Here is a 13,646-nt window from a genome sequence, read left to right as displayed (position 1 = left end):
GTTTCGCTGCCTCGCTCTTTTCGCTAGTTTTCGTCAAACAGCTGTTTATTTTTTTTATTTTATTTTACTTTATTTTTTTTTTTTGCAAAATAATTCGCGACAATTTTTATTTCCTACCAAAGCGTTTCGCGTTATTCTTGCGTCTATATTATTATTAGATCGTTGCTAATGAAATTGCACTGGCGTCGCACGGTACTGCGACAAGTATAAAGTTCACAACTTACAGTTGATGGACGGATGGAAGTGGTGCGTGTGTTTACACCGCGAACAAAGTAGTAACAATACCGGTGGTACAGTTCTTTCTCGCGATCGAAGCACGGGATCACCCGTGCCGTGTCCTCTGACAGACTTGAGAGCACAGAAAGATTGCGGAGAAAATTCCGGAAAAAACGGAGCACGACGGAGCCAATCGAACAGAGTGCGCGCTCGCTGCACTTCCACTTTTCCACCGAACCTCGTCCTTTTCACCGACGGCGACTCCTTTCTTCGCCGTTCCTCGCTCGCCGTCGTCCTCCACCTCGCCAGCAGCCACCTCCCACGCTATCCAGCGGATGCAGACTGATCGGGCCGATCGGTCAGCGATCGTTTGGTCTCGCGGGAGACTCCCTCCAAGACTCCCTCGTGCTGGTTCTCGTCAGGTAGCGGGCAAGGGAGGTCACGAAAGGTCGCGCTTGCTTGAACGTTACGCAACGCGCTCGCTTCTCGATCGAGTCTCGACCGAGTAATCCCTTTGAGGAGAGTAAGAAGGGAGTCCTAAGTGTCTCCTCTCCTGAGAAGTTCATGGAAAAAAAAAAAAAAAAGGACGCTACGCCCGGCGTTGCACTCGATCGACGTCCTCGAGAGTGCCTCTCTACTATCTCTCCTTCCCTCTCGCAGTCGACGACGAAGAGGAAGACGCGGGGAACGTGCATCGACCACGACGCGGTATCGGGGTCGAGAGTTCCACGACCGAGCGCAACGGGCCACCTACCTCCTCTCCTCGGCCACGACGGCGGCGACTCGTCCGCTCTCCCTCACTCTCTTCTATTCGTGCCGCTCATCTACTACCGCGAGAGCCCGCGGAGAGCGACGTTCTCGCGCGATCGCAATTGGCCGGCGTACTGGCCGCGTCACGACCGAGTCAAGCCTCGCCGAGCGACGCCGCCGCCGTCTCCAAGTCGCTCTACTCCTCCCCCGGTGCTTGCGACTCGACGAGGGCGACCGTAGGCCCTTCGCTCGGCCTAGCTTCTCGAGTTCCACTGCACTCGATTGGGTCCAGATCAAGCGAACGCATCAAGAAATATTTATTTATTTTATTTTATTTTATTTAAATCCTTGCCTTGCGGCTTCAAGTGGCCTCCGGTGTACATTATTTATTTATTTATTATATTTATTAAACAATTAAGCATTTATAACATTGTAGAACATATATTGTAATTTTGTATCTTTAATTATAAAACATCGAAATCTTATTAGCTTTGGAACTTTTAACTTTAAAAAACTTTAAAAATTCTAAAATCCAAAATTTGAATTAAAAAATTTTACACTTGAAACTAAAACTTAAAACATAAATATCAAGAAATATCAGTTAAAAAGAGCGTAGAGAAAAAGAGAAAAAGTTAATTTAATCAAACACGCATATTCTAGGAAAAACGTAGTTAAAAAAGAAAAAAAATATTGTAAAAAAAAATAAAAAAAATATATATATAATGAATATTTATTAGGGCTTAATCTAAGATTTAAAGTTTTTTTTTTATTCGCTACGAATATAGCAATCAGATTATCAATCGATCGGAATTGAATTTGATGTTTTAAAAATTTCAGGCATTTTTTTGGAAAAAATAGCGGATAATATTTTATGGCCCCTGTACGTTATCGCAACGCAAATAATATATAATTTTCTAGAATAATATCCACGTATTGTCTTTCTGCGTAATCCTTTAAAAAGATTCGGCGTAAATTATAGCAATCGCACCTGCAGCGAAAAATCAGTGAACCAGGTGGATTAAATTTTGCTGCCGGTTAAACGGAAATTACGGCACATTACTCGTAACATAGTTGTTGCGTTACGTGGCGATTATTATGACGAATAATGCGTGTCGGCGGCTGGAGTTACGAGTTTGGTCGCGCCTTCTACTCCGGAGATGCAGGGACAGAAAGTAAATTGTGCGGGTAACGCGAGGAAAAGCGAGAGAGAGAGAGAGAGAGAGAGAGAGAGAGACGGAGTGTCAGGGACGATCCGCGAGCGCAAAAGAAACAGACCTTCGGGCAGCGACGGGTCCTCTAAGAAGGTTGGCGTGTTAAACGATGAGGAATGCATATCCTCGCGAGGCGAGGAGGTAAAATATGCGCTTCGCCTTCGTTGCACAATCGGACAGCTATTAAGCGTGGACGGATGACGCATATCTCGGACCTTCGCTTTCGGCGAAGGAAGATAGGGAGTGAAAGAGCAATTAGAAGATAGCAATTTCCGATTATATTAATAATGAGCTCGAGTACGAACAATATAAAGTGGAGAAATTGGCAAAGGGCCAGATTATCGGTGCGCAGATCTTTTATTGTTAAATTATAATAATAAACATGCATTAAAAATGTATGTTTTTCGGAGAGTCTTTTTGGTCCATCTTCAAATATAAATATACAGAGTAGGTGTCCAAATGTTCCGGCCAGATCTTGGAGATCTTATAGGAAATTTAATTGTGAAGAAAGTTTTTTTTGATTTTTTTACAAATATGAGTTGAAAAATGCTTCCTTAAAAAGTTAACGCCCCCAAAATGTCTCATTTGAAAGATAATTTAATTCTCTACAACTTTTGTTTCGGTACTTTTTATTAAAAAACGCATTATTTTCTTTGATATTTATAAAAATGTAAAAATATAAAATAATTTGATTGTAGAGATTTTTGAGCGCTAACTTTTTAAGGATTCTTCGATCCTATTGTATAGAAAACTTTTTGTTTGAAATTAAACTTCTTATAAAATCTCAAAGTCTGGCCAGAACGTGTAAGCTTACCCTGTATAAAGATTATATATACATTGTATTTAAAAACCTGATATACGCAATACATTTGTTGTTGCAGTCAAACTTAAATAAAAAAAAAAATTAAATTAAATTAATTAATTAATAATCGGAAAGAAGGACTCGCTGCGATCAAAAAAACAATCAAAATGATCTCATTTTTCGAGACTATCATAAGCAAAAGAATAATCCTCTTTTTCGTGGTATCAAAAATTTTTTCGCGTCATCTCGAAATTTTACAAATACATTCGTATCTCGTACAGAAAAATTTTACACGTACAATATTATTTAACTTGCCAATATTCTTATATGTATATATATATATATATATATTTTTTTTTTTATTATTATATTGATTTATATTCAGGATATTTATTCGAATCATATAAAAAAATTCTCCAAAGCAAATTTATCAAAGAAAAAATTCGAAGAAAAAATTTCTCGAGTCCCAATAAAATTCCCTGATTTTCCCAGATCCAAAAAAGTCCTGAAAATTACAGGTTTTTCCAGAGAGTAAACCTCCTATTCGACTAATATAATTTCCTCGTTGAAATTTAATGGGTTTCAACGCACATATTTTCTTCTGTCAGAATAATGATTGACTCAACGCGCAGAAGTACGTTATACCTCGTTTAAATATATTTATCTAAAATACAATCAGTTTGAAATTTGTATTCCTGCCCGTTCCAAGAAGCCAATGGTGCATCCTGGCACTGTGCCGTGCAAGGTCGAAGGTTCAAGGTCGCCAGAAAAGTTCGGTGAAAGAAATAATTTTTTTTTTTTTTTTTTATCGAGACCTCGCTCGACTAGTTTGCGGTGAATCAATATATTAGCAGTTTGCATAAATTAAAATGAAGAGCATACACATCCTATAGAATAAATATATAATACGTATGTATTTGTCTGCTCCTTATAAATAAAAAAATAATTCTTTCAAATAATTTTTCTATTTTTCCCTCGGCAAACATTATCTAAGAGACATTCTCTAGAGAGACTAACAATAAGATTACAATAAATGACTGTATACATAATATTTTTCCATTTCGAGTAATCAGCGTGTGTATAATCATACGATGGATGGCGATAATTGTCAACGTTATAAAATTACATCACTCTTCTCGACGCGTTTATCCGGTGGCGCGGAAGGGAAAGCTCGGAGGGCGGTTGAAGTCGCGCTATTATTATTGACGTCGAATTGGTGACGAGAGAGCATGAGTATCGGTCTCTTGCTCTCTCGACGTCGTCGTCGTCGTCTCGACCTAATTCGCGGACGGAGGAGCGGTCGGTGGGTCTTGCACGTCCGAGGTGTCCCTGAGCGCCAAGGACGCGTTCTCTCGCGTTGGTGAACCACTGGTCTCAGAGAAGGTTACGCTAGGTTGGAGCCGGCTTATAGATCGAGGCTACCCAAGCAGGTAGACCTATGACACGTTATCCCGCGCGACAAAGGTCCCGGATTTTTCTATTTTTCCCTCGACGAACATTCTTGAACTCGACACTTGGTCAGAACTTTGAAGAAGCTCAGAATATTTTTACGAGAGAGAGAGAGAGAGAACTTCAAGTTTGTTACTTGCGAAGACGAAAATATAGAGCGTATCAATATGTTTATCAATTATATGTGACAAATTAATTTTATTTATATTCTATGAAAAGAGATTCTTTTTCCCACTTTTTATATGTATATTGAAATACAAAATGAGAATTATTTCAGAAATAATAAATACGTGGATGATCGAAAATAGATTTACAAATATGTAAATTGTGCAAATTATTGCAAAATATGCAATGAGAGAATTACGATATACAGGATGAGTGATTTTAATCAATCCACTGAAATAGTTCAGAGTCTTTAAGTTTAAAACAAAAATGTTTCAAACAAAAGTTGTTTGGTGTTGGGAAAGTCATCTGAAGATGATCTTCATTTGATCTTGGATCAAAGTCAAAAGGGTTATTCCAAGGTCAATTTTTTTAAATGAAACCCTCTATTTTTTATTATATCTTGTCATAATCCTTCTTGAGATCGTTCTCAAAACATTATAATAAAGTATTTTTCCATTAAGTATTTTTCGAGTTATTTTATATCTTAATTTGACATATTTTGATATAAAAAATAAAATATCTCGTAAAATATTTAGTTTTCTATAATAATCTTACTATAATACTTTTATGTAGAATAATGAGACAAATGAGTTGATATAAAAATACAAATAATTGTTAAAAAAAAATACATTGTAAATAAGTATATACTTTTTCTTAAAAACAATTATTTTCTTTATACCAATTAATTTGTCTCATTATTTTATGCATAAAAATATTACAATAAGATTATGGAAAACTAAATATTTTATTTGATATTTGAGATATTTTATTTTTTATGTCAAAATAGGTAAGATTAAAATATAAAATAACTCGAAAAATAGATGATAAAAAAATACTTTATTACAGTGTTTTGAAAAGGCCTCAAGGAAGGTTATAAGAATGTAAAATAAAAAATAGGTTTCATTAAAAAAAAAAAAAATATAATTGAGCTTGAAATAACCCCTTTAGACTTTTAGACTTTGATCCAAGGTGAAGATCACCATCAAGATCTCCCTCAACACCAAACAACTTTTGTCTGAAATATTTTTATATTAAATTTAAGGATTCTGAAATATTTCAATGAATTGATTAAAATGGCCCACCCTATAGAATTATTGCACAAATAACAAACACACGGATGATCATCTTAGATGCCAGAAACGAAATATGTGCGCGATCGATATTCCTGATCGAGAAGGACCTTTCTCGAAATCCGCTGCAATCACGCGAAAAGGTAAAATGGCTCTATAAAAATTTTTTCGCGCCATCGTTTGATGAAAAGTTACGACTGCTCTTTCTTTGATATTCTCCGGACCGTCTCGCATTTTGTACGATTAAAGAAAATAGTACAATTCCCTTTGCAATTATATAATATTAATCGACGCAGGAACCGATCCCGACTTTCTTAGATAAATAAAGCAGGAGTGCAAATGCCGTTGCAGCAACACGTTGTCGCAATCCTCCGTGCATTATGTGGCTGTTCAACTTTGTGCCCGATCGATTGCCAGGTCGGTCGCGCCAAAGTCCATGGTACGAGCAAACATAATCGCGGACTTTTCGAGGTCAACGCAAGTACGATAAGCTCCTGCTTAAGGATATAAGACTATTGAATGAAAATAAAAGGAAAAATTGTAAAAGATATTGAAGCAAAATAACAGTATTATCTTTTGCGATCTTTTATCTTGATTTTATTATTGAAAATATATTTTAAAACAAAGTATTATATTCGTCTTGCTTAAATAACAATTTTACACAGTATTATCAAAGTATTTTATTTATCGATTTGCTAGATTCCAATTCTCAAATTGTTAAAAAAAAAGATCATTTAAAAAACGCGTGTTGCTTATAAAGATAAAAATAGTAATTTCTAATAAAATTATTTCTAATTAATTCTAATAAAATTAAAATTTATACATATTCAAATAAAGTATTACAATAATACACAAGTGATTGTTATATTTTGTATTGGATTGCCGCTGACATTTTCCATATAAAAATATTTGACATTAGAGTAACATGATGTATGTATAGATCTCTATGTGATCAAATTGTCTTCGTGAAACTAGCCCTTAAACCTGAAAATTTATTAAAGATGCAACTTTCAACTCTGTCCCCTCACAAAAATATGTAATCTGAACTTTGATTTTTAACGCCTTTTAGATTTTTTAAAGTTTAGTTGAAATAAATTTATTGCTACATTTTAATAAATATTTAAAAATCTTAAAAAAAAATTTTACTTTTAATCCCGAGATTTATTCGGTCCTCGTTATTTTTTAGGAAATTGACAAGTAAGCTTCTTCTCGAACGTATGTGTGTCTCATATCGCCTTGTCATGGAGCGCTTTGTGTGCGATACCTTATTTGCGCATGCACATGCCATTATTTTGGAATATGATCCAAACGATAACACATTTGATATCGATAACGAGCATTCTCCTTGCATTGAACGGTGCAATTTTCTTAAGATCGTATGGTGACATTTCACGAATTGTGGTAGCATGAGTCAATAGCGTTGCAATTTCAAAGTGTATTCTATAGAGTTCGAGCGAAAGAATGTCAAGTTTAAATAAAGCATTTTGCTGCTTTTATTACATTTCAGTGACAAGATAATTGCGTGAAATTCAATTGTAAAAAAAAAGCAATTTTTTTTTCGTCTTATACTCTTCATTGTTGAAAAAATTTTGGTTTTTTTTTTGTTAAAAAATATACAAATTAAAATTTTTGGATATTTTCGAATATTTAACACATTTATGTGTTAATTTAATATTTATATTGCTATTGTGTTAATTAAACTCAAATGTTGTTTTTAAAACAATTTAAAAAAAAGTGTAAAAATAATACATTGTGCATGTATTTTTAATTTTACAAAATAGATATATTCCGTATTATTAGTGACAGCATTCATCTGTTAAAATTATTTACAGTGTAAAAATATATTAATTTTTATTCTACAATAGGAGTAAAAGTGACTTCAGATCGTCAGGAACATTTTTCCAACTTTATTTCATCATTTCATTAAAAATATGTTGATTTTACACAAAATTTATTTCAAATTACTTTATAAAGTTTACATTTATTTTATGTTGAAATATTAACATAGCATTAGTATAACGATTTAATTTAATATATCCATATTACATTAAATTAACACAAAAATTTATGTGGACCATTCGAGACGTGCGATATTTTATAGTAGATAAATTTAAACCAAGTTTTCTATGTGCGCGGATTTTGCAGGCGATTTTAGACGTTATCATTAACTTTCTTGTTCGACGAAACGAGGAGCGAATTCGCGTGCAGGAGTCAACGAGGAACATCTCCTGGGTGCGGGTAGCGGCGGAACGACCCTGAAATCCGCGGAACGCGACACAACCGCGCGCACGTGGCCGACTAACACACTTATTATCGGGAAGAGTTCTTTCAGTGATACCATTGTCCTTCACGAGGACATCAATGGGGCGTGATGAGTTTTTCGCGTGCATTTATTCTAGCTTTCCTAGCCACGTGCTAAAATTTTCCGTCTTCAATTCAAATGTTTCATGACGCAGTCATCATCGCAACAATCATAAAGAACGAATGTAAAAATCGTAACATCTTATTTGTAATATAATAGTATCAAAATATGTATACAGGATGGCTAGAAATTGCTTTTTAAATTATCTTCTAATAAATCTTAATTTTACACAAAAAAGTTTATGTCGTTCACCTCCACAAAAAAGTAAAACAATTAAAATGTAGTTCTTTAAAAATTATTTAACTTTTTTTTCTTAAACTTATTTGTATAAAAATTAATATTTATGAAGATATCTTAGAAGGCAGTTTCTAGTAACTCCCCCTTTATATATTATTAATCTTGCGACAATTCATATACATCACGCGATAAATATCCAGAGATCGATTATGACCGCGTTCGAATGGAGATTAAATGAATTTTTCTTGTGTATGTTGCGCACCTAGTATATCGTTACAATAAGATGTCTTTTCTCGTCGCAAGCTTGTTCAAGGCACGAATTGGTCTATCTTTTTTAGATTAATTTCTTATTAATTATCGCAAAAAAACGGTAAAAGACTTTCCTATCCAGTTTAACAAGCTTTCTATGCATACGAGAGTTGATCCGCGAATTATAAGACACTCTGTATAGAGAATTGATATATAAAAATATTTATCGCCATGCGGCATATAATGTTACAAAATTTAATATTGCAAAATTTGCGTTAAAATGACAAAAGAGATTTAATCGCAGGCGGAAGACGTCATGGTAATTGATAATCAGCTGTTTTTTACAAGACTGTGATAAAACACTGGGAGAGATAATATTATTCCAAGCATTGCGTCCTAATATGTACCCGAAGACCAAAATGGCGGATGGTTGTCAGGTCGCTCTTAGAGAGCGATTAAACGAATTTTGCTTTTGCACATTTCGACTATAAAAATATAAATAATAATAAAAAAAAATCTAAAAAAATTTAAGGAGCAGCTTAGAAGAAACGGTGACTCACCAAGATAATATCTCAACATTAATGAGACCAAGCTTCTTAAAAAACTTCAATTTCTTCCCTTCTTTCGTTTCAGATTCTCCTTCTTTTTCTTCTTCCTCATTTGTAACACAATGGTTACTGCTGCTAGTACTGTTATTACTAGTGTTGCTATCGCTATTAATATTGGTCTCGCCGCTGCTATTGCCGCCTTCCTCCGCCTTGCACCGTGGCCCCTCGTCGACGTGGTCCAGGCTGGCCGTCTTCTGGCCCTCCGTTTGATGAAGAACGCGCTTCGGATTGGGTACCTTGATGCGGGCCGCCTGCGCGGATCTCTTCTTCTCGTTCTCATTGAGCAGATCGAAGCACGGTTCCACGCGTACCGGCACGGCGACCATCGGCACGGCCCCGAGCCGGAGTCTGTTCCGCTTCTGATTACCCTGCATCACCTGTTCCCTGCTCTCGTCCTCGTAGAACTCGACGAGGAAGTGGCGGGAGCAGACGCGCGCCGTGTTGATGTTGAAGGGCGCCTCGCCGTTGGCGAGGGGCTCGCGACCGCATGCGCGCACCCACAACTCGCGCACTTCCGGCTTGTGCGGAAATCGGTGATAGCGCACCGATTGTTTGCGGGTCCGACGATGGCTGTTGCGGCACGTAGATACGGCACACTGCGGCATCCTATCGTGAGTGACTTGGAATTATCTATACGGAGCAAGAGCGAAGCGTGAGCTCGAGCGCGGGCCGTGATCTTAATGGAAAATGTTGAATACGAACCTCGTCGGGAACGAAAGGTGGGTGGATGAGGGGGGTGTGCACGTCCCTACTTTTTTTTTGGGGGGGAAAGCAAGATGCCAGTATCGGACCAATCTTTTATTCCAGCTTAGAGTGAAAAATATGTCGATCCTTAAAATGACCATATATATATATATATATATATATATATATATATATATATATATATATATATATATATATATATATATACCTTCGACCGTAATTGTTCGACAAAGATAATGAGGAGTCAGGTACGAAAATGAAGAAAGCAAATGGTGGGGGATGGGACGCACGAAGGAAAGCAAGTATACAATGACGTCTAAATAACTTTAAGATTAAGTGAAAGAGGGAATAAGATGCGGGTTTAAGCAGAGATGAAGATACTATTATAAAAATATGTTGAAATGAATGATAACAATGCTCAGATAAATAACACGTGATTGTTGAAACGTTTTGGATCACAAAATGCCTCCTTCCCCTTCTTCTCGATGAGTTTTAGAATTTATTTTTCAGTGAAAAAATAAAGGGGTGGCAGAACCAATAACATGAAAAAAAGGGGAGGGAGAGAAAGAGAGAGAGAGAGAGAGAGAGAGAGGAGGGGAGGGGAGTGAGTGAGTGAGAAAAAGTGGAGAGATGAAACACGCAATGTCAAACAATGACACATGCGACGAGATTCAGTGCGTAGCGTTCGCGAGAGGTGTCGCCTTTTGTACTCTGTTTACGATGATCGACTACCCGTTCGTATCGAGATGGCGTTGTAAGTGACAGAATAAATAATCAAACGACCGACCGGCTGGCTGGCTGGCTGGCCGGCCGGCCGACCGGCCGGCGTCCGAAACGGCGTGGAGAACGCGATTGAGAAGAGAGAGTGAGAGAGAAAGAGAGAGAGAGAGAGAGAGAGAGAGAAAGAGACAGAGGAAGAGAGAACACGAGAACAACAGAGAGAGAAAGAGACTCACCTCTTAAATGGATCTTGGTGACACCGGAAGTGAGCGCGTATACGCCGGAGAGAAAAGGATAAAAAGTAACGCGAGGGATGAATGTTGAAAGCCGCGCGTGCAACAAACACAAGAGGAACGCGAAACGAGAAGAACGCACGCGCACGCACGCACGCACACACACACGCGCGCGTGGCACCCACACAACGCACAGGGTGATTACGCGGCACCTTCACCCGCACTCGCGACGCTTCTCCACCGAACTGACGTCTTGTTCCGATCGGATCGCCTGTGTGTAGCGTACAAGAGGTGGCAGCTGCGTGTACCGTGCCTGCGTGAACCCCGGTGAACCAATGATCGTGCTCCACCGTCTCTACCGTCTCTACCGTCGCGGCAGGGATGACGAGGAGGAACGTCGGGGGCGCGGCGAGGAGGGAAGGGGCGAGGGACGAGGAGGGGGAGGAGAGGGAGGAGAGGGAGGGGAAGAGGGGCGCGCAGCAGCAATCTGGGGTTGCAAGGAAACGGCCGCGTGCGCGCGAAGGCCGTCGGCCTTCGAAGGGAGAAAGCGCGGGGGAGGGAGGGCGCGTCGTCGCGCGTAGAAGGTTACTGCGAACCGAGGGTCCTTTTAGGGTCCTTTTTCGGCCACCCTCGTGGCGCGCCAGCAGCAGCACGCCATCCGCGCGGGATGATATCCGCTTATCTCGTCGACCTGCGGCACCTTCTTCACTTTCTCCTCGCCGACGTTGTTTCTACACTCGCTCACTGCATCATCGCGCGTTCCTTCGTAAGGTTCGATCGGTATCTAGGACCTTTGCGTTCTCCAAAGTGGATAACAAATATATCACATTATCGCCTTATCATCGCAATGTCAGTTTGCTTCTTTCATTTGCCTCTGTCCTTCTATCTCGACCTCGTCTCTCCTGATTATTCCTTTTTTTATTTTCTTCTCTGCGTGAAGAGTCGTTTTAGTGACAGCTTGCACAGCGCGTGTCTTGCAAACCTTGTCAACCTTATTTTTATGATCAAAATTTATCATTGGCTCTCGAAAAGTATACATGTTAACATCTTCATGAAGTATTTAATCACTCTTATCCTAAATATATAAATTATAAATATTTCTATAAACTGTCCTTGGAAGAGTCATTGCATAAATGTTTTATTTTTCTTTCCTCGGATATTTTCACGCGTTATTCCAATCATCTAAATGATTTCGAGTCACGGAGCAGCGTATTGATACGCGCACATTCCTCCAATCGTGTATTCTCGCCAATTATTTGCAACACGATTATAATGTATCGAAAGAGATCCTCGCGGGACTGACACGATAAATATCCGCTATGTCAATCCGTTATATAACCAATTAAATCAAAATTTTATATGAAAAAGGGATCGATTCGCGCGTTTTCGAATCATAATAATATAATAATTAACCAAAAGGATAAAAATCTGAACGTTTCATTTCGTCTAAAACGATAGACTTTCCGAAATTTTGTCACAGAAAAAAAAATGCTTATTTTTGAAATATATCTATTCTACCCTTACATGACATTTCTAAAGCAATGACAGATACAGTTCTTGAGGAAAGGTTTTCTTAAATTATATATACATATTAATTATATAATATGTTAATGAAAATTGCGCGACACAAAAGAAAAAAAAAAAAAGAGAACTCCAAAGATTCTCATCAATTTAATTAAACGTTAACATTAAACGCAAAAAAAAAAAAAAAATTTGAGATTGCTTTACCGTGATTAATCTGGCGTATCGATCGCGATAGAATTTCGGCTGCAATTAGGCTCAAATTTTTCTTCCTCTTCTTTTTTCCTATCGCGCAAAATATTACGAATAAACCGATCGATGACGATGACAATAAGAATTCGCCATTTACAAATAGAGAAAATCCATGCAAATAACGACGGGTCGCTCGGCGGCGAGAGATTTTAACGCTATCGAAATAGGTCCAGGAGCTTGTCCTCCGATATCTCCAGAATTATTAAATCCCGGGATCATGGATATCATAAGACCAGAAAGTGTCGACGAATCATAGAGTCAAATCGTAAACTATTCTGTTAGATTCGTGATATCAAACTCTCAATTCGATTTTTTATACATCTTTAATTTTACTAAAAATTTATTATTATAGTCAAAATCGATGACCGTTTCTGATTCAATCAGTAGAATCTGCTAAATATGTTTGTATAAATACCGCTAATGCATGGAGATCGTGACCAGTTTGATAGTCTATTGCATAGCTTGTTCGATTAGAAATCCGCCCCCGCTTCGGGCAGGCTTTATTGACCAGGAAATTATTGACACCATTACGTTCTCATGACAGTCAGCCAAGATTGATCATAAACGAAATGTCCGAGTGAGACTAATTGTGTAGGCATGTCTAACAAAAGGATCATAAATTAAATTTCAATGCTCTTTTCAAATCTGTCTGTTCTACCTGTTTATTCTGCAAAATGTTTTCCGTTTTCAAAATTGAAAACAATAGTTTGATCCACATAATAGACGAGTTCGTTCTTAATGATTGAGATAGTTCTCAGGATTTATTTACTATAACTAGAATGTCGATTCGCATCATATTAAAAGGGAAATAAATAGAGTATGGTCTTAAAATACTTATCGATTAACTATAATATCTGAGAAATATCTGACATAATAATTGTGATATTCAAAAAATATTTAAACAGACGTTAAGAAATTAAATATTGGTTAAATTTTATTTTTTTTTTCTTCCGAAAGTTTTCGTCGCGGCTTTTTTCCTCTGATCTCTGCTAGAGAGCGAATTGGAGGCGTCTTCGCGGAGGCTCTGTCGAGGAACGTTTTTGCATCCCGTTCTCCTTCTCTCGATCGCTCGCGTGGGTCTCCCCCTATCGAGCGA

At 37.7% G+C, this 13,646-nt stretch overlaps 1 protein-coding gene across 4 annotated transcripts in view; it reads right to left on the bottom strand.

The window, feature by feature from the left end:
* LOC126857103 (uncharacterized) overlaps window positions 1–13,646 on the bottom strand; it is a 36,631-nt gene that overhangs the window by 9,687 nt on the left and 13,298 nt on the right. Inside the window, exon 1 of one of the 4 annotated variants that reach the window (XM_050606228.1) lies at window positions 9,072–9,739. The exons of the other annotated variants lie outside the window; for them this stretch is intronic. Within the exon in view, the coding sequence (XP_050462185.1) occupies window positions 9,072–9,724 (653 nt within the window). The 5' untranslated portion in view covers window positions 9,725–9,739. Of the gene's footprint in view, window positions 1–9,071; window positions 9,740–13,646 lie in introns of those variants that run through there. 4 annotated transcript variants of the gene reach the window in all.

Source organism: Cataglyphis hispanica, chromosome 20, assembly GCF_021464435.1.
Source record: "Cataglyphis hispanica isolate Lineage 1 chromosome 20, ULB_Chis1_1.0, whole genome shotgun sequence".
NCBI lineage: Eukaryota > Metazoa > Arthropoda > Insecta > Hymenoptera > Formicidae > Cataglyphis > Cataglyphis hispanica.
The sequence above is the reverse complement of the archived record's forward strand: the minus strand, read 5'-3'. Positions and strand labels throughout refer to the sequence as shown.